This window comes from Hemitrygon akajei, chromosome 12, assembly GCF_048418815.1.
Source record: "Hemitrygon akajei chromosome 12, sHemAka1.3, whole genome shotgun sequence".
NCBI lineage: Eukaryota > Metazoa > Chordata > Chondrichthyes > Myliobatiformes > Dasyatidae > Hemitrygon > Hemitrygon akajei.
The window spans coordinates 67,516,246-67,538,811 of NC_133135.1; the positions used below are offsets into that span (position 1 = coordinate 67,516,246).

At 39.8% G+C, this 22,566-nt stretch overlaps 2 protein-coding genes across 2 annotated transcripts in view; one reads left to right on the forward strand and one right to left on the reverse strand.

The window, feature by feature from the left end:
* The window catches only part of tmem59 (transmembrane protein 59), a 53,098-nt gene extending 37,373 nt beyond the window's left edge, over nt 1–15,725 (reverse strand). The window contains exons 1-2 of the mRNA XM_073063355.1: nt 15,511–15,725; nt 3,122–3,227 (exon numbers count right to left, since the gene is read on the reverse strand). Of these exons, the coding sequence (XP_072919456.1) occupies nt 3,122–3,227; nt 15,511–15,696 (292 nt within the window). The 5' untranslated portion in view covers nt 15,697–15,725. The remainder of the gene's footprint in view (nt 1–3,121; nt 3,228–15,510) is intronic.
* A 206-nt stretch (nt 15,726–15,931) lies between these two features.
* On the forward strand, nt 15,932–22,153 carry tceanc2 (transcription elongation factor A (SII) N-terminal and central domain containing 2). The gene is made up of 4 exons (XM_073063363.1): nt 15,932–16,144; nt 18,891–19,032; nt 20,171–20,364; nt 20,922–22,153. The coding sequence occupies exons 1-4, from the start codon at nt 16,055–16,057 to the stop codon at nt 21,111–21,113; spliced, it is 618 nt and encodes a 205-aa protein (XP_072919464.1). The 5' UTR covers nt 15,932–16,054; the 3' UTR covers nt 21,114–22,153.
* Nucleotides 22,154–22,566: the final 413 nt, after the last annotated feature.

The window sequence follows — 22,566 nt, forward strand, 5'->3', positions numbered from 1 at the left end:
CAGAAGAATTTAATAAGTACTTTAGATCTGTTTTCACTAAGGAAGACACAAGCAATCTCCCAGATGTATGGATGGGCCAAGGATATAGGGTAACAGAGGAAATGAAACAGATTGACATTCGGAAGGAAACGGTGATGAGTAGACTGATGGGACTGAAGGCTGACAAATCCCCAGGTCCAGATGGTCTGCATCCTAAGGTACTAAGGAGGTGGCCCTGGAAATTGCAGATGCATTGGTAATCATTTTCCAATGTTCCTTAGATTCAGGATCAGTTCCTGAGGATTGGAGAATGGCTAATGTTATCCCACTTTTTAAGAAAGGAGTGAGGGAGAAAACAGAACTATCGTCCTGTCAGCCTAACATCAGTAGTGGGGAAGATGCTAGAGTCCATTATTATAGATGAAATAGTGGCATATCTAGATAGCAGTGATAGGATTGGGCCGAGCCAGCATGGATTTACCAAGGGCAAATCATGCTTGACTAATCTATTGGAGTTTTTCGAGGATGTAACCAGGAAGTTAGACAAGGGAGATCCAGTGGATGTACTGTACCTCAATTTTCAGAAGGCATTTGATAAGGTCCCACATAGGAGATTGGTGGGTAAAATCAGAGCTCATGACATTGGGGGGAAGATATTGACATGAATAGAAAACTGGTTGGCAGATAGAAAGCAAAGGGTAACGGTGAATGGGTGTTTCTCGGAATGGTAGGTGGTGACTAGTGGGGTGCCACAGGGCTCGGTATTGGGACCACAGCTGTTTACGACTTACATCAAAGATTTAGATGAAGGCATTGAGAATAACATCAGCAAGTTTGCTGATGATACTAAGCTGGGTGGCAGTGTGACATGTGATGAGGATGTTAGGAGAATTCAGAGTGACTTGGATAGGCTGAGTGAGTGGGCAGATACTTGGCAGATGACGTTTAATGTGAATAGGTGTGAGGTTATCCACTTTGGGAGTAAGAACAGGAAGGCAGATTATTCTCTGAACGGTGTAGAGTTAGGTAAGGGAGAAATACAAAGAGATCTAGGAGCCCTTGTTCATCAGTCACTGAAGGTGAATGAGCAAGTGCAGCAGGCAGTGAAGAAGGCTAATGGAATGTTGGCCTTTATTACAAAGGGAATTGAGTACAAGAGCAAGGAAATCCTTTTGCATTTGTACGGGGCCCTGGTAAGGCCACACCTGGAGTACTGTGTACAGTTTTGGTCTCCAGGGTTAAGGAAGGACATCCTGGCTGTAGAGGAAGTGCAGTGTAGATTCACGAGGTTAATTCCTGGGATGTCCGGACTGTCTTACACAGAGAGGTTAGAGAGACTGGGCTTGTACACGCTGGAATTAAGGAGATTGAGAGGGGATCTGATTGCAACATATAAGATTATTAAGGGATTGGACAAGATAGAGGCAGGAAATATGTTCCAGATGCTGGGAGAGTCCAGTACCAGAGGGCATGGTTTGAGAATAAGGGGTAGGTCATTTAGGACAGAGTTAAGGAAAAACTTCTTCTCCCAGAGAGTTGTGGGGGTCTGGAATGCACTGCCTCGGAAGGCAGTGGAGGCCAATTCTCTGGATGCTTTCAAGAAGGAGCTAGATAGGTATCTTATGGATAGGGGAATCAAGGGATATGGGGACAAGACAGGAACCGGGTATTGATAGTAGATGATCAGCCATGATCTCAGAATGGCGGTGCAGGCTCGAAGGGCCGAATGGTCTACTTCTGCACCTATTGTCTATTATCTTTGGGATGTATCTATACTCTGCCTTCCGAATTGCTCTCAAAAACTCTAACCATTGCTTTCTGTCGTCATCCCTCTCATGCCCCCTTCCAATCAATCTTGGTCAACTCTTCTCGCGTATCTCTGCAATTCCCTTTACTCCACTGTAATACCGATACATCTGACTTTAGCTTCTCCCTGGCAGACTGCTAAATTTACCTCCTGATTGTGCAGGTATGCCAAATGGTCATCTCCTATGACCTCATCCTTTCATTCAGCCTGCCCCTTGAAATTTCTAATTCCACCCCCCCCCCCCCCCCCCCACTCAATTGAAAGCCATCTAAATTTACACCTACAGCAAATTTGGATATATTGCACTTGTTCCCCTATGCAAATCATCAAAATATACAGTGAAGATGTAGGGCCCATCACCAATTCCTGTTGCACCCTACAGTTTAGAGTCATCTAACCCAAAAATAACCTACTTATTACAATTCTGTTTTACGTTCATTTCTCATTGTTTATTTTTAATGTTTCTACTGCTATGAAAATGGATATATTTCCTCCCTCCTCCCCTCTCCCCACCAATGGATCATTTCTTCCCATTTCTCCAAGGATCCCATATTTATAACTACATACTTTTTAATCAAACATACAGTACATGCAGAACCTCTAGGAACATAAACTAGCAAGCCATAAAAACAGATTCTATGTGTTTTTGATCATGTTTTAATGTTTCCAATTTTCAGGCTAACTAATTTTTCCGCAATTTCACAAACTTTTAAAACCTTAGCAGCTTTTGTCATACTCAAATTCCACATGGAAATTTCATTTCTCAAAACAACATATAATCATCTAGTATTATGAAGTTATTCCTTAGATTTGTCATTGTTAAACTATTAGCAAATCTATAAGCCACTCCACAGGCATTAACAGGATCCCTGTGGAAGTCTTTAAATTTTACAAACAACGTTTTGCTAAGCGTTCCACTTTCCAATTCAATAAAAATGCTACTGAGAATCCCTTCCTATAAGATTGCTATCATTTTATAAGATCTAAAGTAATATTTTATAACTGCTTTCCTGGTTGCATTAGCTGAGAAAGCTGCTCCTGATGCACTTTATGAATGCATGTGTCAAAACTCTTTTGCACTTTGATATGCAAGTCTCTATAGTCTCTACTAAGCTAAAAGTACTGATGATTACTATGTTAGCTGTACTACAGAATTATCCCATTGCTGTTAATAGCCTCTCTAGCAGTGTGAGCTAATATATCTGATTCCATCAATTTCCTAACCATGCAAAAGATTCTTCCTTAGTGCATGTCATCTTCTATTACTGGTTGTTTAATCAAAAAAGTTCTCTATAGCACCAAAGCATATCATGGCACACAAGTTTGCGATCTTACCAGATTCACATTCATTCTTGGTTCTGTTTAATTCAGTGCCATCATCCACAAATTGACAGATCGAGAAGAGCCTGCAGCCTCTTTGACAAGCATAGAGTTCCTCTTCCTGCCATAATGGAAAAAAACAGAAAAATGCTTAAGTAATGAACTTCTACCAGCAACAACTGATATAATTTCAAAGTCATAATTTATCTTAGAAAGGACGTGCTGAAACCGAGAAGGTTCAAAGGAGGTTAATGAAAATGATACCAGGATTGAGCAGCTTGTCATATGAAGAGCATTTGATGACTCTGGGCCTGTATTCACTAGAATTCAGAAGAACGCGGGGTGACCTAATTGAAACTTATTGAATGATGAAAGGCCTTGAAAGAGTGAATGTGGATAGGATGTTTCCTATGGTGGGAGACCAGAGAGCAAAGCCTCAGAATAGAGGGGCGTCCTTTTAGAATGGAGATGAGGAGAAATTTCTTTAGCCAGAGAGTGGTAAATCTGTGAAATTCGTTGCCACAGGCAGCTGTGGGGACCGAGTCTTAATGTATATTTAAGGCAGAGGTTGATAAATCCTTGATTGGTCAGGGCATGAAGGGATATGGGGGAGGACAGAAGAAGGCAGGAGATTGGGGCTGAAGGAAAAATGTATCAGCCATGATGAAATGACGAAACATTCGATGGGCCAAATGGCCTAATTCTGCTCCTACATCTTATGGTCTACAATTGGCAGGTGGCCAAGAAGGAAGACTATATGTTAAAATTGCACAAGCCAACACACAAGTGATACAAATTAATGCCTTCAAAATAAAATTACACTGGCTAAGAACAATTTTAAGACAGACTTCTAAAGTAAGGCTTGAAGTGAAACTTGCTTATTCAGGCATGCATGTTACTAGCTGATCAAAAATGCAGAATCAAATTTTTAAAAATGAATACTTTATTTGACTCTGAGCATATTATTAAGGTTGCAAGATAGCTTATCCCTTGTCCTATGCATGATACAACTGAAACGCCAATCGTATTTGACTTAACAGATCTAATGTAAACACGCTGCAAATCTTTGTATGAGTGGAAGCCTTAGGACTAATGTATAATTAATAATTGTACTTATGATACTATCAAAATAGAATCTCCGATATACCAGTGATTCCCAGCAGGGGTGCTTATGTTAGAGGAAATAGAAGACATTGAGGCGGGGTGGGGGGGGGGGGGGGTGCGTAAGCAACACCCTAACTTGAGGCACAAGATCTGGCTGATCGTGTCAACTCCTTGCCATTGCCAACATCTGATAGGCATTCCCAGTTTGTGTTAATTTTTTTATTTTAATTGAGCCCCGTTAACGATAGATAAATACATATAGCTCTATCTCTGAGCCTGAAGGCAGTGAAGCCTTTAATTCTAATCCTGCTAAGAAACAGAAACTACAGAAAGTGCGTCAATACAATGTTACATACGTGGAGTATGGGGTTATACTGTTCCTGTCAGATCAGCGACACCCCATTTGTCTTATTTGTAATACTGTACTGTCTAATGAAGCCATGAAACCATCAAAATTGCAGGAACACTTCCCTAAAAGGCTACTTACGGTATGGCTCAGTTCCAGAAGATGAAAGAAGCATTCGAAAAGCGATACACACTCGAGTCATTTGCCAAGAAAGCGAAAATTTACCTTGATAGTGGATCTTATAACATTTCCAAAATGATGGCAAAGCACAGAAAATCTCATTCAATTGGAAAAAGATTAATAACGCCTGCTGTATCAGAAGTGCTTACCAGTATCTTAATGTCAATTCCTCTGAGTAATAACTCTATAGTCCCTCATATTGACGAAAAGAGTGAAGATATTGAGAATGAACTATGCACAGCACTACAATCAACAGAACTTGGAATACAACTAGATGAGTCAACAGCGTGAGACAATGAGGCATTATAGATGGCATATGTATGGCTCATCAAAAATGGAAAAGTTTCTGAAGAGATTCTCTTCTGCAAAAAGTTAAAAACAAATACCAACAGAGAATCAATCTACGATGAACTCAAAATGTATTTAGAGGATAAAAGTATTCCAATTAGGAACATGGTTTCTTGTGCAACAGATGGAGCACCATGTATGACAGGTCCCCATGCCGGTTTAGTGGCATTTATGAAAAAAATTCCAAGTCAGTTTGCAGTCCATTGTGCAATTCTTGTCAATATCTCACAACCAAAAACCTCAGCCAGTGACTTTTTTCAAGCATGACTCTTAAAATGTTTCTTTAATCTTTTTGACACCATGGTTGAATTTTTGCTCAAAGTCAACAAGAGCTTTGGAGACAAGACTGAACTTCTACTTGGAGATGTGGCATACCTAGCCAATCAAAATAAACATTCTAAATATGAACCTGCAGGGTGAGAATTTCAATTTAATCCAGATAAAAAAGGGAAGTGTCCACTTTTATCGGAAAATTGGAAATATATACAGGCAGTCCCTGGGTTATGTACAAGTTCCATTCCTGAGTCCGTCTTTAAGTCGGATTTGTACCTAAGTTGGAACCAGTACATCCGGTATTATTTAGCGTCAGTTAGTCAAACGTTTGTCTTAGTATATAGTATATATTTTACCTTTCTATGCATATAAAACACTTAAGAAACGTATGTATTCCAATAATTAAACCACTGCGTTGCTTAGTAATAACTGTAGCTTTCGTCGGGGCAGGGCCTTTCACATGCTCCATTATTCTCACTTTATCTGTTATCCTTTTAAATTGTTCCGATCGTTGACCGACTGTAGCCTAATGCTTTTCTAATGATCGATGGCGTTTCACCCCTTTCCAAACGCTTTATTATTTCCACTTTATTTTCAATCTCAATCGGTTCCCGTCAATGGAACAGAAACACTGCGGGCAGTGGGTCCTGACCTCCACCAGCTCCCGAGGTTCGCTGGGTCCTAAGGACCACCACACTGAGACAGGTTAAATGGGACAAGTGGGGGCTGTGCTGGGTTTGGGTATTTGATCCTCCACAATATTCCGCGTAGGAATTTAAACTGGAGGTGGCAGTGTTTTCTTTTACAAGGTCAAGTTGTGAGCTCGACATCAACCCGGCACGGGAGTGGTCTGTCACTGGATTGAACTCGGAAACCTCCGTTCTCCACCCTGGCGCTGATCTCACTGCACCACAGGGTGGGGGGGGGGGGGGGGGGGGTCAGGGTGAATCTTACTAAGAAAATTTAAAACCAAATACAAAGCTAAACACTCAACACAGTGTCAACGGCAACAATTTAAAATGGCGGACGGCGTTGGGATCCAACTTAAAATGGCGGACGGTGTTCTCCTTCCTCGGTTCGTAAGTACAAGTTGTCCGTAAGTCGGACGTTCATAACTCAGGGACTGTCTGTACAGTCGGCCCTCTTTATCCATGGGTTCCACATGCGTGGATTCAACCAACCGCAGATTGGGAAAACCCGGAAGTTCTCTCTCCAGCATTCGTCATTTGAGCATATACAGACTATGTTTTCTTGTCATTATTCCCTAAACAATACAGTATAACAACTATTTACATTGTATTGGGTATTATAAGTAATCTAGAGATGATTTTAAAGTACAAGCAGTCCCCAGGTTATGAACAAGTTCCATTCCTGACTCCGTCTTTAAGTCGGATTTGAAGTTGGAACAGGTGCATCCAGTATTATTTAGCTTCAGTCAAATGTTTGTCTTAAAATATAGTATATATTTTACCTTTCTATGCATATAAAACACTTAAGAAACGTATGTATTTCAATAATTAAACCACTGTGCTGTTTAGTAATAACTGTAGCTTTCATTGGGGCAGGGCCTTTCACGTGCTCCATTAAAATTGTTCTGATCGTTGACCGACTGTAGCCTAACGCTTTTCCAATGACTGATGGTGTTTCACCTCTTTCCAATCGCTTTATTATTTCCACTTTATTTTCAATCGTGATCGTCATTATTTTCATGAACATAAACACTGCAGATTCAGAGCTGCACCGCTGGGTCCAAATGTCCACTGCACTGAGACAGGTTAAATAAGGGACTTGAGCATCCGCGTTTTTGGTATCTGCGGGGGGTCCCGGAACGAATCCCCTGCGGATAAGGAGGGCCGACTGTACTGTTACGTATTCAGGCAACAATAAATATATATGAGTTAGGCAAGGGTTTTTATAACAAATAACACGTTTATTAAACACTGAAAACAAACCCCCCAAAAGTAAACAAACACTAGCGTAACCGGAACTCAGCTGCTGTGCGGTTGATTCACAGTTCTTAATAGCGTTGCAGTTCAAACAGTTCTTAAAGCGGTATTGAAAAAAAAGTTCTTTAAAGCGGTATGCCGAAAGTTCAAAAGCTCACAGTCCTTTCAAAAAAGGAGAGACTTTTTAAAGCGATTTAAATTCTCTTCCACGTCGTTGTCCTTCGATTCCCCCGGTGTCGAACTTTCCCACGAAGAATTTTATGAAATATAACGGCTTAAAGGTACTGACCTTCCTTCCACACTATTCTCAATCTCCCGCTATCCCAGCGGAGATTAACACGAGAACAGTCAACAAAATCCTTCCAAATGAGGATCAAATAAGGTCGAGACCAATCCACCGTCGAAAATCGATTCTCCTCGATTTTTATCTTCCAAACTTTTATCTTCACTCTCCACAGTAAAGAAACTGTTGGCAATGACCTTTTAAACTTTAGGCATTATATAAAACTTCATTTTTAACTAAACTGCGTCATCACATTAAATCACGCAGGGACATGAAGTCAGCTTGGCAAATCCCGCCACGAACTGCCCCACCTGACAAGGTGGGTCTTCCTTTTATACCCTGTAAAAAAAACCTGTCACATGACCTCTACTGGCGGGAAAATGACGTCACTCCACCATCACAAGACCATTACCTCAAGTCCAGTATAACTTCAACCCCAGTCACGTGACAAGGGTACCACTGTCACTTGTCACGGATACGTAACAGTACACTAAACATTGGAAGAAGAATGCCCTCTCAATTTCCTTGCATGTAAAGCATGGCATTCTCTTTCCCAGATGGTGATTTGCAAGAATACAGTCGGCCCTCCTTATCCGTGGGGGGTTCCAGGACCCACCTGTGGTTGCTCAAGTCCTTTATTTAACCTGTCTCAGTGTGGTGGACTTTAGGACCTGATGGAGCTTGGGACCCACCACTTGCAGTGTTTCTGTTCCGTTGATGGAAAACGATCACAATTGAAAATAAAGTGGAAGTAATAAAGCAATCAGAAAGAGGTGAAACACCATCGGTCATTGAAAAAGGGTTAGGCTACAGTAGGTCGACGATTGGGACAATTTTAAAGGATAAAGTGAGAATAATGGAGCATGTGAAAGGCCCTGCCCCGATGAAAACTACAATTATTACTAAGCAATGCAGTGGATTAATTATTGAAATACACACATTTCTTTAAGTGTTTTATATGCATAGAAAGGTAAAATATATACTACAGTCGGCCCTCCTTATCCACGAGGGATTGGTTCCGGGACCCCTCGCAGATACCAAAAAACGCAGATGCTCAAGTCCCTTATTCACATGTCTCAATGCAGTGGACTTAGGACCCAGCGGAACCCCAGGTCTCATTTAACCTGTCTCAGTGCGGTGGACATTAGGACCCGATGTTGGAGCTCTGAATCAACAGTGTTTCTGTTCACGAAAATAATCACGATTATGATTGAAAATAAAGTGGAAATAATAAAGCGATCGGGAAGAGGTGAAATGCCGTCGGTCATCGGAAATGTGTTAGGCTACAACTGGTCAATGATCGGAACAATTGTAAAGGATAAAGTGAGAAAGGCCCTGCCCCGATGAAAGCTACAATTATTACTAAGCAACGCAGTGGTTTAATTATTGGGTTGTGGGTTTTTGATCCTCCATATCAACCAGGCACGGATGGCGAGCGCGCTAGGATATGGTTCCCAAGCCCGGCGCTGAAACATACGTTCTTAAGTGTTTTATATGCATAGAAAGGTAAAATATATACTATATACTAAGACAAAAGTTTGACTAACTGATGCTAAATAATACCGGATGTACCTGTTCCGACTTACTTAGTAAGAGAACTTCCAATTTTCTTTTCAATCCCAATCCACAGTAACCTACGCACATCCTCCCATATACTTTAAATCATCAAGTTATTGGATATATTTAAAGCAGAGGCTGATAGGTTCTTGATTAAGGATGTCAGAGGTTTCAGGGAGAAGGCAGAAGAATGGAGTTGAAAGGAAAATAAATCAGCCATCATTGAAGGGCAGAGCAGACTCGATAGGCTGAATGACCTAATTCTCCTCTCATGTCTAATAATCTTATAAATTTGAAACAGCTTTTGGTGTCCTCTATTATACAGTTTGCTAGCTTCATTTCTCTTACTTTTTTTTATAAGAACATCTCAATCTTTTAGCTTCCCACTAATTTTTGCAATATTGCATGCCCTCTCTTTTGATTTTATGCTATCTTTGACCTTCCTTGTTAACCATGGTTGCCTCATCCTCCCTTTAGAATGCTGCTTCTTCTTTGGGATGAACCAACCCTGTGTCTTCTGAATTATTCCCAGAAACTCCAGTCATTGCTGCTCTACTGTCATCCCTGCTAATGTCCTCCAGTAGGTGGTGCGACACATGGCAGCAGCGGCCTTTCAGATCTGGTGCTACATTAATTTAGTTTACTTTAATTTAATTTAGTTTTTTAAACTTTAGGGCACAATTAGGGTTTAGGCCAGTTGGTAACAGAGCGACTATCTACCATCGCCAGATACTGCTACAATACAGAGATCACTCAAAAACAAACCTTCATGAAAATCTGCGCGACCTCGGCTTGCTGAGGGAATTGGGCTTGTAGACCTCAGAGGCGCCTGATGCCAATGGCCGGAGTTGGGGACGTCATAAGCGGTGTGCGAGGAAGCGAGGCGAGCGAGCAGGATTCCGTGCCAGGAAAAAAGCCCTAGCCAGCCAGCTCTCCCATCCATTCTGCTCTCCAATGTCTGCTTGCTGAGGGAATCGGGCCTACAGTCCTCAAGAGTCGCCTGATGCCGGTGGCCGGAGGTGGGGACGTCGTAAGCGGTGTGCGAGGAAGTGGAAGCAAGGCAAGCGGGCAGGAGTCCATGCCAGGAAAAAAGTAAGCCCTAGCCAGCCGGCTCTCCCGTCCATTCTGCTCTCCAATGGACATTAAATGGGACTACATCTGTGGCAACAAACTACTCAGTGGGAGTACAGAAACGAATGGAATCCCGGACGCCGCCATTCAGCTGTTTATTTATGCAACAGATTTTCCCCTAAGCCATCAGACTACCACCCTACTGCCCTCTGCTGTGCCTATTGTCTTGTTTATTATTTATTGTAATGCCTGCACTGTTCTGTGTACTTTATGCAGTCCTGGGTAGGTCTGTAGACTAGTGTAGTTTTTGTGTTGGTTTACGTAGTTCAGTGTAGTTTTTGTATTGTTCATGTAGCACCATGATCCTGAAAAAGGTTGTCTCATTTTTACTTTGTATTGTACCAGCAGTTATTGTCGAAATGACAATAAAAAGTGACTTGACTTACTTTGACCTACTCCTCTCAGATCAGAATCAGATTTATTATCACCAGCATGTGTCATGAAATTTATTAACTTAGCAGCAGCAGTTCAATGCAATACATAACACAGAAGGAAAAAATAGTAATAATGAATAAGTAAATAAACTAAGGTATACTTAAATTGAGTAAATTAAAATTTGTGCAAAAAACAGATATTATATATATATATATATTTAAAAAGTGAGGTAATGTTCAAGGGTTCAATGTCCATTTAGCAATCGGATAGCAGAGGGAAAAAAGCTGTTCCTGAATCACTGAGTGTGTGCCTTCATGCTTCTGTACCTCCTACCTGATGATAACAGTGAGAAAAGGGCATACCCTGGGTGCTGGAGGTCCTTAATAATGGACTCTGCCTTTCTGAGACACCACTCCCTGAAGATGTCCTGGGTACTTTCTAGGCTAGTCCCAAGATGGAGCCAACTAAATTTACAACATTCTGCAGCTTCTATCCTATCAGAATGTTTTCAAGTGTATTTGTTGACATACCAAATCCCTTCAAACTCCTAATGAAGTATAGTCAATGTCTTGCCTTCTTTATAACTGCATTGATATGTTGGGACCAGGTTAGGTCCTCAGAGATCTTGACACCCAGAAACTTGAAACTGCTCACATTCTCCACTTCTGATCCCTCTATGAGGATTGGTATGTGTTTTCGTCTTACCCTTTCTGAAGTCCACAATCAGCTCTTTCGTCTTACTGACGTTGAGTGTCAGGTTGTTGCTGCGACACCACTATACTAGTTGGCATATCTCACTCCTGTACGCCCTCTGTCTCCATCTGAGATTCTACCAACAATGGTTGTATCATCAACAAATTTATGATTATATTTGAGCTATGCTTAGCCACACAGTCATTCGTATAGACAGAGTAGAGCAGTGGGCTAAGCACACACCCCTGAGGTGCATCAGTGTTGATTGTCAGCAAGGAGGAGATTTTATCACCAATCCACACAGACTAGTCTTCCGGTTAGAATGTTGAGGATCCAATTGCAGAAGGAGGTACAAAGGCCCAAGTTTTATAACTTCTCAGTCAGGATTGTGGGAATGATGGTATTAAATGCTGAGTTATAATCGATGAACAGCATCCTAACGTAGGTGTGTGTGTTATCCAGGTGGTCTAAAGCCATGTGAAGAGCCATTGAGATTGCATCTACCATTGACCTATTGTGGCAATAGGCAAATTGCAATGGGTCCAGGTCCTTGCTGAGACAAGAGTTCAGTCCAGTCATGACCAGCCTCTCAAAGCATTTCATCACTGTTAATGTGAGTGCTACCGGGCGATAGTCATTAAGGCAGCTTACATTATTCTTCTTAGGGACTGATATAATTGTTGCCTTTTGGAAACAAGTGGGAACTTCAGCACATAGCACTGAGAGGTTGAAAATGTCCTTGAATACTCCTGCCAGTTGGTTGGCACAGGAATTCAAAACCTTACCAGGTATTCCATCAGGACCTTCCACCTTGCAAGGGTTCATTCTCTTTAAAGACAGCCTAGCATTGTCCTCTGAGACAGAGATCACGGGATCATCAACTGCAGCAGTTATATTCTCCCTTTAAAGTGGGTATAGAAAGCGTTGAGTTCATCTGGTAGTTAACTTTGTTAACTTCTCTGTAGTTAACTTTACTATAATACCAATAACATCCTATTTTATCTCCCTCTCCAACTGCAGTGTGAATTCTATCACATTATGATCACTGTCTATGTGTTTCGTAACCTTAAGTTCTCTAATCAAATCTGGTGCTTTTACAACACCCAATCCAGAATTGCCTTTTCCCAAGTGTGCTCAACCATAATCTGCTCTAAAAAGCCATCCCGCAGGCATTCTATAAATTCCTTCTCTCAGGATCCTGTACCAACATGATTTTCCCAGTCTACCTGTATATTGAAATCCCCCATAACCAACATAACGTTGCTCTTTTTGTTTTTACAAGCCTTTTATATCTTCTATTGGAATTTGCATGCCAATTGTTGAAAATTTGGCTATTGTTCTGAGGCCTTTATGTAACTCCCAACATGGTTTTTTTTAAACCCTTTCAGCTTCTCCCCAACTCTACCCACAAGATTTCTACATCTTTTGATCTTATGTCACTTCTTTCTAAAGATTTGATTTCATTTTTTAAACAAAACCACTCCACCCCCCTCTACCTACCTACATGTCCTTTCAATACAATGTGTATCCTTGGATGTTATTTTGACTTTTTTTTTAATCTCAGTCCTGAGAAAAGGTTGAGATATACTGTAGCTCATTTCTGCACAAATAACACCCTACAATAATGTTTAATACTTGGTTTGTCTTCACATTTATTTATTTAGAAAAATAGCACAAGACGGGCCCTTCGGGCCCAACAAACTGCACCCACCCCCCAGCAACCCACTTATTTATCCATAGCCTAAGCACATGACAATGTACAATGACCAACATCTTCCATTATTGCATAGTTCCACAACCTCCACTTTTATTTTTAAGTATTTCCACCCTAGGATAAAATCCACAGGTTTCCATGCATAACTGACAAATCTAATTGCTTTCTCAGTCGTAAAATATTTCTTATTCCATTGCTTATACATGTCATATACATTACAAACTTGACAACATCCAATACAATCAATCCTGTCTCAGCTCAGCCCTCCTGCAATCCTAGCAATGTGGAGTTGTATCACCTAAAACATAGAAGACTACAGCATGGGAACAGGCCATTGTTTCACCAAACCAGCTGAAAAGCAAATCAAAAACACCATCCCTCCTACCTATACCATCAGACTTTTGATTTCAGAACTCAATTTTCTGAAGAATTGCTTCACACAATAAACCCAGTAGTTTCAAAATTTTGATGCAACACTTTAATACAATACTTGATGCATTGTATTAATTCTCCAAATCAGCAGTCAACACTATTAATGTAGAATATCTGCAAAATATATTTTACTGGGTAAGGCTGATGCTGAGAATTCAATAAATGATTTTAAAAATCCATTATACTAAATTAAGTTGTTGTTTTTCTAAACTTGTCTCTGAAAAAACACAAGCAAACTATTTTCAAATCAAATAAATTATGATTACTAATTTTAATACCAAAAACAAACATTTGTTACTGGTGACTTTTTTCTACAAAGTCCAAATATGGATCTCAACCTTTCACCTTAATTTCTCCTATGTGACATCACAATGAGAGCAATGTTACAAAATCCCTTCAATTTTCAACCATTTAACCATAGAAATTGGCAACATAAATAATATTCTACAGATTTTGCCAACTGTTTGATCAAGTTCAAAATCATCACTATCAATGCTTGAACACAAATCTCACTTCAAAATTCAGTTTAAAGCCAAAGTTATGGTTAACCAGGTTTCTGATACAGTATCTATCACTCACTTTAGAGCTCTCCAGATAAAACCAGTAACACATTCTCAGAGGTAAGAGCTTCTCCTAGTCACTGACACATGCTTACTCTGCAGGATTGCATGCTAATTCCCAAAACCAAAATTAAGAAACAGGTTGGCATAATCTCCACAGTTCAGCACAATCAACTATAACCATAAATTTTTCTCTCAAGACTGGAACAATAACTTCATAAACAATCTCAGAAAATGCTGCAGGAATCAAATTACAAATTGTAATAGTTTGAGCAGCTCTCTCCCATAAAAAATCCAGCAGTGTAAAAAGGTCAAACATTTTCTAATTTATGGTAAGTAATCCAGACCTCCATTATCCAAATCTGACTTAAAAATTTATGACATTTCCTGCGGATCATTGCTATTTGAACATCATTCAAAACCACACTCTCAATTTAAATCAATTACTATTACCTCCAGCTCTTGATACTTTCAAGATAGTTGCCAGAAAACTTACATCTTAGATAATGATTAAGATCCCAAATATATTTTTCCTGCACCCTTCTCATGATTTACAACCTATTAACGTCATGATTCAACTGTTCAAAGTTACTTGCACAGAATACAGAATTTAACTTGCAGGTTGAGTCAGTGGCAAGGTAGGCAAATGCAATATTAGCATTCATTTTGATAGGACCTGAATACAAATGCAAGTACATAATGCTGAGGGTTTTTGTGGCATTGGTCAGACTACACTTGGGAGTAGTGAGAGTTGCTTTGGTTCCCGTTAGCCAAGAAAGGATGTGCTAGCATTGAAGAAATTCCAGTCCAGAAGAGGTTCACGAAGATGATCCTAGGAATGAAAAGTTTAACATATGAGGAGCTTTTCATGGCTCTATGCCTGTACTCGCTGAAGTTCAGCAGAATTAAGGGGATCTTATTAAAACCTACCGAACATTGAATTGAAAGGTCTGGATAGAGTGGATGTGGAGAGCCTGTTTCCTATAGTGGGGGTGTCTAGGACTATAGGGCAGCCTCGGAATTGAGACGTCCGTTTAGAACGGAGATGAGGAAAAATTTATTTAGCCAGAGGGTAGTCTGTAGAATTCTTTGTCACAAACGGCTGTGGAGGCCAAGTCATTAGGTATATTTAAGGTGGAGGTTGATAGGTTCTTGATTAATCAGGGAGTCATAGGTTACGGGGAGAGGACAGGAGAATGGGGTTGAGAGGGATAATAAAAAAGCCATGATGGAATACGGAAAAAACTCGATGGGCCGAACAGTCTAATTTGCTCCTAGGTCTTATGATGTAATATGTGAGCTTTTTAACAAAATACACAGGATCCACCAATTTAGATATCTGAAAATGAATAATACACATCAGTTAATCAAAAAAGATTGCGTTGTTAAAGTAAAATAATGAGAAGCCTCAAGCCTCAGAACAACAAGGTTTTACATAAAAATACCAGCCGGCCAGCCCTACCTTCGGATAAGTGTGCAGCGTATAGGTCATCTCACAGGATTTCTGACACGACGATGTATCTCCCAAAACAGCTTCGAACGCGTCGGAAGCCAGCGACACATTACTGAAAAACAGAGCCAATATCGCGACCAGTGCAAAGCCGAAGACCGAGCCGCAGCGACTAGAACCGCCCGCTGCCATCGCCATCTTCCGCCTGTTTGTTGTGATCCACAATCCCTCACCTCACCGCGCATGCGCCGTCATACCTTGCTTCACTTTAATTGGTTTTCATACAACTTTCATCTTACATGTGATCCTAGCGATTTACTATACAAATTTTCCGCCGTTGGGTTTGTGTTAGATGTAAATATCATGCTTTTTTAAAAAAAAATACCGCCGGCTGCTGGCGCAGGGGTGGCTGGGACTTGTAGTTGCCATCGGTTTGCGTAGTTGTGTGTGTGAAGGCAGCGCTAGTGGACACTGGCTTCCTGTCGTCGACGGTGGACTTGTGTTGTATTCCGTTACCGAGAACCCATCGTCGTGTGCCGTGAGCTTGGGGTCATCCATGGATCGGTTCGTAGTGCGGGGCTGCGCGGCGAGCCCAGCACAGCCCCAGCCCAAGGTTTACCGTCAGACTACTCTAGAGTCTTTGAAGGTAGAGAATTTCCCCTTTGTGGGGGGTTTTCCGGAGTTCACGCGAAACTGTGGGTTAAGGGCATTCGAGATATTTTTGTTCTGTGTACTAGTTCTAATCAAACCTTTGCCCATTTCTAAAGACACATGGTCGTTAATCCCATCAGTTCCAATCTCCCACTGTTTCCCCTCAGGCTCTCCAAATTACTAACAATCCCTCCCTCCCCCTGGAAGTCAAGATTGAACCCAGGTCACTGAGAGTGTGGGGCCGTACTCCCTGCAAAGAAGGCAAAGTAATTCATGGTCAGTCAAAAGTTTCCTTTTTGCTTTGGTTAAAATGACAATTTAGGAGGGTCTGTCGAGTTATAAGAGTTAATTCTTGTTGCAGAGCAATTAAATTTATACAGCATCCTAAAAGAAATGATCCAAATATTGTCTGGCATGGATGAAGATTGAAATTAGTAGTACTTTGGAGAGGAGAAACAGTTGTACGTGGGTGCAGACATTGGGAGGAAGAACATTGTCTATCCACAATTTCCTGAATGGAAGTACTCGAGAGGGTACTGTACCACGGTGGCGCAGCGGTCAGCGCGATGCTATTACAGCTCGGTGTGTTTCCGAGTTCCAATTCCAGCAAGGAGACTAGCATTCCCCGTGGAATGCGTGGGTTTCCTCCCACAGTACAAAGGTACAGCGCGTAGTTTAATTGTCCATGATTAGTTAGGGATAATCAGGTTTGTCGGGGGTTGCTGGGACATCATGGCCCGAAGGGACGGAAGGGCCTACTCCGCGCTGCATCGCTAAATAAACAAAAATAATAAAAATATATTTGTTAACATATTTTTACATGTTTTTTAATACCCAGGTCATTTAGTTAATTAAAAATCTCAACCTGTCATTCCAATTTTAAAAATACAACAAAATTATTGTTTACAAATGTAAAACTAAAATGTGAATAAGGCTTATGGTAAAAGACCAGTCCATAATTGTTTTCTTACACCAATAGGTTTCTGAACCAGCTAGGTCAGGCAGCAAGACACAACCTCTAATTACACTGGACAACAAAGATTTTGCTTCCTGAATACCTTTAGGTGTATCTCATGAATTTTGGGCTACTGATCATGAAAATCACCATGAAATTTCCCTATCATGCACCATTTTTTTGAAATCATTTATGTTTATTATTTCAATTCATAATTCAAGTCAATTAAAATGTTGCCAACAATGTAAGCTGGTAAGTTTCCTATTTGTCCAGGCATGCTTAGGCGGCACAGCTGCAGCATAGCAGGACAGGTTTTAGTAATAATTATTGGGTTCAGGACTGTAAAGATGGAATTTGCTATCACCAGGCACAAAAATTTCTATGAAGGATTTTGATATTTGAGACAGATACTTTCTAGAATAACTGATGCCAAGATTAAGGAAAGCATTTTTGTTGGTCCACAAATGAAACAGGTCATCAATGACAGGCAATTTGAAGAATTTCTAGTGGGGCAGGAGAAACTCACCTGGAAGGCATTCAAAGAAGTTGTTGAAATTTTTCTCAGCATCTACAGAGCACCAAACTACATGCAGCTGGTTGAAAGCATGCTTCAAGCATATAAAACCATGAAATGCAACATGTCACTAAAGATGCATTTTCTGCATTCCCATTTAGACTTCTTCCCTGTAAATCTTGGTGCTGTTAGTGACGAGCATAGTGAAAGATTTCACCAGGACATTGCAGTCATGGGGAAAAGATACCAGGGCAACTGGAATCCATCAGTGCTGGCGAATTATTGTTGGACACTTAAGCGAGAAGCCTCAGACACTGAGTACAAATGAAAATCATTAACAAAATATTTTTAACAGTTGAACTATTGCAAAGCATCAGCACCATTATGCAATTTAATACAATATATTCAATAAAAGTTCATTAGTTGTTTCTCCAAATTCCTACGTGATACAAGCAGTCTGAATTTATATTTGTGTTCATCTTCAAGCAGTCTATCATAAACAAAAAAAATTCTGAGGAAGCAACTCTTGGAAAAATTTGTTGTCCAGTGTTACCTACTTAGAACTACAAAACTTGACAGAGCAACCATTAAAATATTTATTGAGGTATGTGCAGGCCCCTCTTACTGCAGCACATCTCCCATTCTGCTGATCCGTGGCACTGTTCACAACTAGCCCATCAAAGGACTACCCCAAAGCCAAATGCTCTATTTTATCCCCTCTGCACTGATATGGAACATTGCAGTAAGTTTATCAATACAGTAGCACCAACTCAGACCGCTGAACCAGAACCAGCCATCTCTTATCACACTCTTCATAAGTCCCACCCTTGTGTTCACCTAACTTTCACGTTCCAATGGCTGTGTTTCCATAGTATATTGCATTTATTCACATAGTAGTAATCTAAGCTAATTCTGTTATGTTTAAGGCCACCATAGTGGTGAGGCAATGGACAATCACAAAGATTAACCCTTTAAAGTACAAAAATATGAATTGGTGAAAAACAATTGAAATAATGTTAAAGTTGGAAATAAAACAATTAAAAGTCTTTTAATGTAGCGGAAACTGGATGATGGAAGTATTCCACTGTATGTGGGTTTTTTTTTCATCTATGCTTGCATTTGTGTGGTTTTTTAAAAATTTAATCCAAGATACGGTTTCTGAGATGTTAAATACTTCTTTTGACTCTTACTCAAAACCTTAAACATGTTTTGTAGTAATACTTCAAGTACAATTTGAGTGAACATTAACGATTGTTTTAATTCTCTAAACAGAGAGTTGTGGTGATTGAAGATATTAAAAGATGTAAATCCATTCTGGAACTCCCTAATCAAACAAAGGAAAACTTAATTGAAGCACTGCTGGAACTAAAGAAGAAAATACCCTCTCAGGAAGTTCTAGTCTCAACAAAAATAGGTAAAGATTGTACTTTATGGTTATTTGCAAGATGGAGCCACAAACTGACGGGAGGATGGAAACCTTGTAACTGACAAAAACAGAGCTGTTTTCAGGTGTGGTCTCCAGTCACATTGCACAAATAATTTATTATTATCCCTTCATAACTCAACTCATTAATCAAAGTCTGATTGAACCACCAATACAGTACAGTGAGGAACTTACAGACTGAAAATGACGTTTGCAACTTGGTGCATATATTTGATAACACCAAGCTGAAAAGGTTGGCTTCTCTTGAGTGAAAATTGTAAGATTCAGGGCAAAGCGGAAGGGAGCAAAGGGTGGATAGCTATGGTCTTTATTGAATGCAGGCAAAGGGGTGAAAATGGATGTATTTGAGTGCCTAGGTTTGAATCACAGTTTGAAATCTGGGCATGCTTTGAAAAGATTTAATGTTGCCAGGACAAACTTAAAAATTGTGAAATTCATTTACAAACAAAAATCATTCTTGCATTGCCTAGGGCATGAAACTTATACCTGCGGGTACCCAGTGTGAACTTAAGTTGGCGAACCAGAGCAGTGCTGAATATTTACAGTATCTCACCACTAACTATATAATGCATAGAAATGCTTATACTATAAATCAGTTCTCTTTCTGCTTTTAAAAGAAGTTTATACCATGTATCTCAAACACGAGAAAATCGGCAGATGCTAGAAATCAAAAGCAACTCACACAAAATATTGGAGGAATTTAGCAGGCGAGGCAGCATCTGTGGAAAAGGGTACACAGTCGAAATTTCAGGTTGAGACCCTTCATCTCAGCCAAAATGTCAACTGTTCATTTTTTTCCATAGATGCGACCTGGCCTGCTGAGTTCCTCCAATATTTTGTGTGTGTTGCTCTCTTTTCTACCTTTTCAGTAAAATTCAAGTTTAAAGGGTTTTTAAAGTTGAAGCCTTGAGAGCTACTTTTGTAGTTTTAGTTGTGAATTGTTGGACAAAATAGAAATATGCTTCCGCCTTAAAAATGTGATTCAGTGTGCTGGGTGACAGAGACTGCTTTCCACAAGTAGTAGCATGTTCTTTTAAATTTAGTCTGAGATTGTACAAATCATTCTTATTGCATTCTGCTTTCAGATAAATATTCTTCCTATTTCTAGGACACACTGTAAATAGGATGCGGAAAAACTCAGACCCTGAAGTTGCTGAGCTTGCCAAAGTCATTTTTAAAACCTGGAGAGATTTTATAAAAGAAAATAAAAATAAGTCATCCATCGAGGTGCGATGTGATTCTAAGACCGAGAGTCTCAGGAGTAATGCTCGAAAAATGTTCACTGAAGTCTTGGAACTGGAGGTATTTTTTTTTTTAATGCTGATTAAGTTTTAGATTGTAAAACTCATTTTCAAACATAAACTGTGTTGCAGCCTCTTGTCCGTTGTCTTGAAGGCAATCATGATGTGTAAGACTAATTCACTTATCTTCTTTAACACTTTTATTATAAACTACCTTCAATATTGATTGGCTTAAGGGAACACTCATAATTTGGAAGATTGTCTTCACTTTTCAGGCCAGATCCACTATTTTATTAAAATAGAGATGTTCTTTCCAAACACTGGCCATAACTGGTAAGGTGATCAGAGATATTATGTATATCCAGCCTCTCAACTCAGAACACTGAGCTCCACCTCTGGGCTTGGTGCTGATCTGTCACTTCAGCAGGAGCTTCCACACTTTCATTCCATATGTATGGTAGTTGGAAACATTAATTTACACAATGATGTCAGCCAGCAGCTTTCTCTGGAACTGGAGGCTAAGGAGAGGCATAATCCAGGTCATTAGCTTGTATAAATTGAGTATATTGTTACTACCTGTAATAATTAATGTATTATTTTATTATGTATTTGATATAGAAGGATCATCCTCTGATTGAAAACTTAGAACGAGAGGTTTTTCACCAGTGTTCCCGTTTGATCAACATTTCATATCGGAGGACAATACGAGCACTAATCTTTACTTTAAAACACAAACCAGAAATCCGAGAGCAGGTTAAAACCTACAAGTTCCCAGTGAAGCAGCTTGTTGAAAATCACAAGAAATGTTGACTTTTTATTAAAGAAATGTGTATACATAAATTGTGAACTTCCAGAAGTACTTTGCCTTTTTAAACTGTCACCTAATTTTTCTTTTGACGCAGTAACAAAGTCAAAATGTATAAACACTGTCATTTAATACCTGGATTTGTACCAAGATGCCGGAGCATTCTTTAGATCTGATTTATGACTATTAGGAAATTGACATTGCATCGATTTGAGTATCTGAAAATCCAAAATCTGAAAACCTGAAATCCAAACTTTTTTTTGAGTGCTGACAAGTTAATGAAAAATACTCCTTAAAGCAGAAAATGAAGACCTGAAACATGTATTTATAGAGTGGATTCATCAGCATTGGAAAGAGCATAATGGTATGCTGATCATGAAACCAGCAAAGACGAACTGAAAACTGAGGATAATTCAATATTCAGCAGACTGGGTTGCAGAAATTTAAGGAAAGTCATTTAAAGATATATATCTTTAAATATATATTTAAAGATTTGTGGTAATAAAGTGTCTGCTGATCATGAAGCAGCAGAGAAATTCATTGATGAGTTTGCCAAGATTGTCACCAATGGAAATCTAAAATGCTGAATGGCTGCATCTGTATATAAGTGTGATGAACAAGTGTAAGACAATGACTGCTTACAGGTAGCACATAAATTCAGAGTCAGAAATGATATTGGTGTCATGCTATCTCGTTATATATTCCAAAATACAGAAAAATCCAAAACACTTGCAGCTCTAAGCATTTAAGGCAACCTGTACTGTGTTTGTACGATATTAAATGCATTTCAATTTAGTCAACTTCTAGCAAAGAACAAAAATATTGAATGTATCCAAAAATCCTGTTTAAGAATTGGGAAAAACATAATTAATACACCGTATAATTGAATAGCATTGCCCTGAATAAAGTATCTCAAAAAGTTAATAATAATGTAACATTTAGCTTCTCTTAAAAGAAGCTCTTGGAGCTGGTGATAATTAGTTAGAATAAACTATTTGTACAAATCATAATGTTTTTCTCTATTAAAGCAGTTTGTTCCATTTAACTTTGTTCTGTTCCATCTAATAATAAGGGCCACATAGCATATATAAGACAGCAGTAAAATACAGTCACAAAACAAATATATTCCAAGTCCCTGCGTTCATGAATGTTGCAGCAGTCTGCAGTTGCACATAATACATTGTCTTCTGCACATGAACACTAGAGGACAGCACAGACTCCAGCATGTAGGCCACCCCTCAACATCTCCGGCCCTCCAGTGGAGCGCACCAACTCTGACACCTCACTACTGGGTGGTTGCAAGCAGGTGACACCACAGCTTGAGGCCTAGTTCTCAGTATGACAGAGACCACGCAGCTCTCCCACCATTCACCAATGAATGGGACTTTCAGCATTCCACATTAACAATGTCCAGAAGGTCTTGCAATCTACAAGAAAAGAGACTTAAGACAATCACTC

Excerpts from the sequence above, each read along its gene's own strand:
- tceanc2 (XM_073063363.1), top strand. The coding sequence starts at position 16,055 with ATGGATCGGTTCGTAGTGCGGGGCTGCGCGGCGAGCCCAGCACAGCCC. Across the intron at positions 19,033-20,170 it reads TCTAGTCTCAACAAAAATAG|GACACACTGTAAATAGGATG; the intron begins GTAAAGATTGTA and ends TCCTATTTCTAG. Across the intron at positions 20,365-20,921 it reads CTGAAGTCTTGGAACTGGAG|AAGGATCATCCTCTGATTGA; the intron begins GTATTTTTTTTT and ends TATTTGATATAG.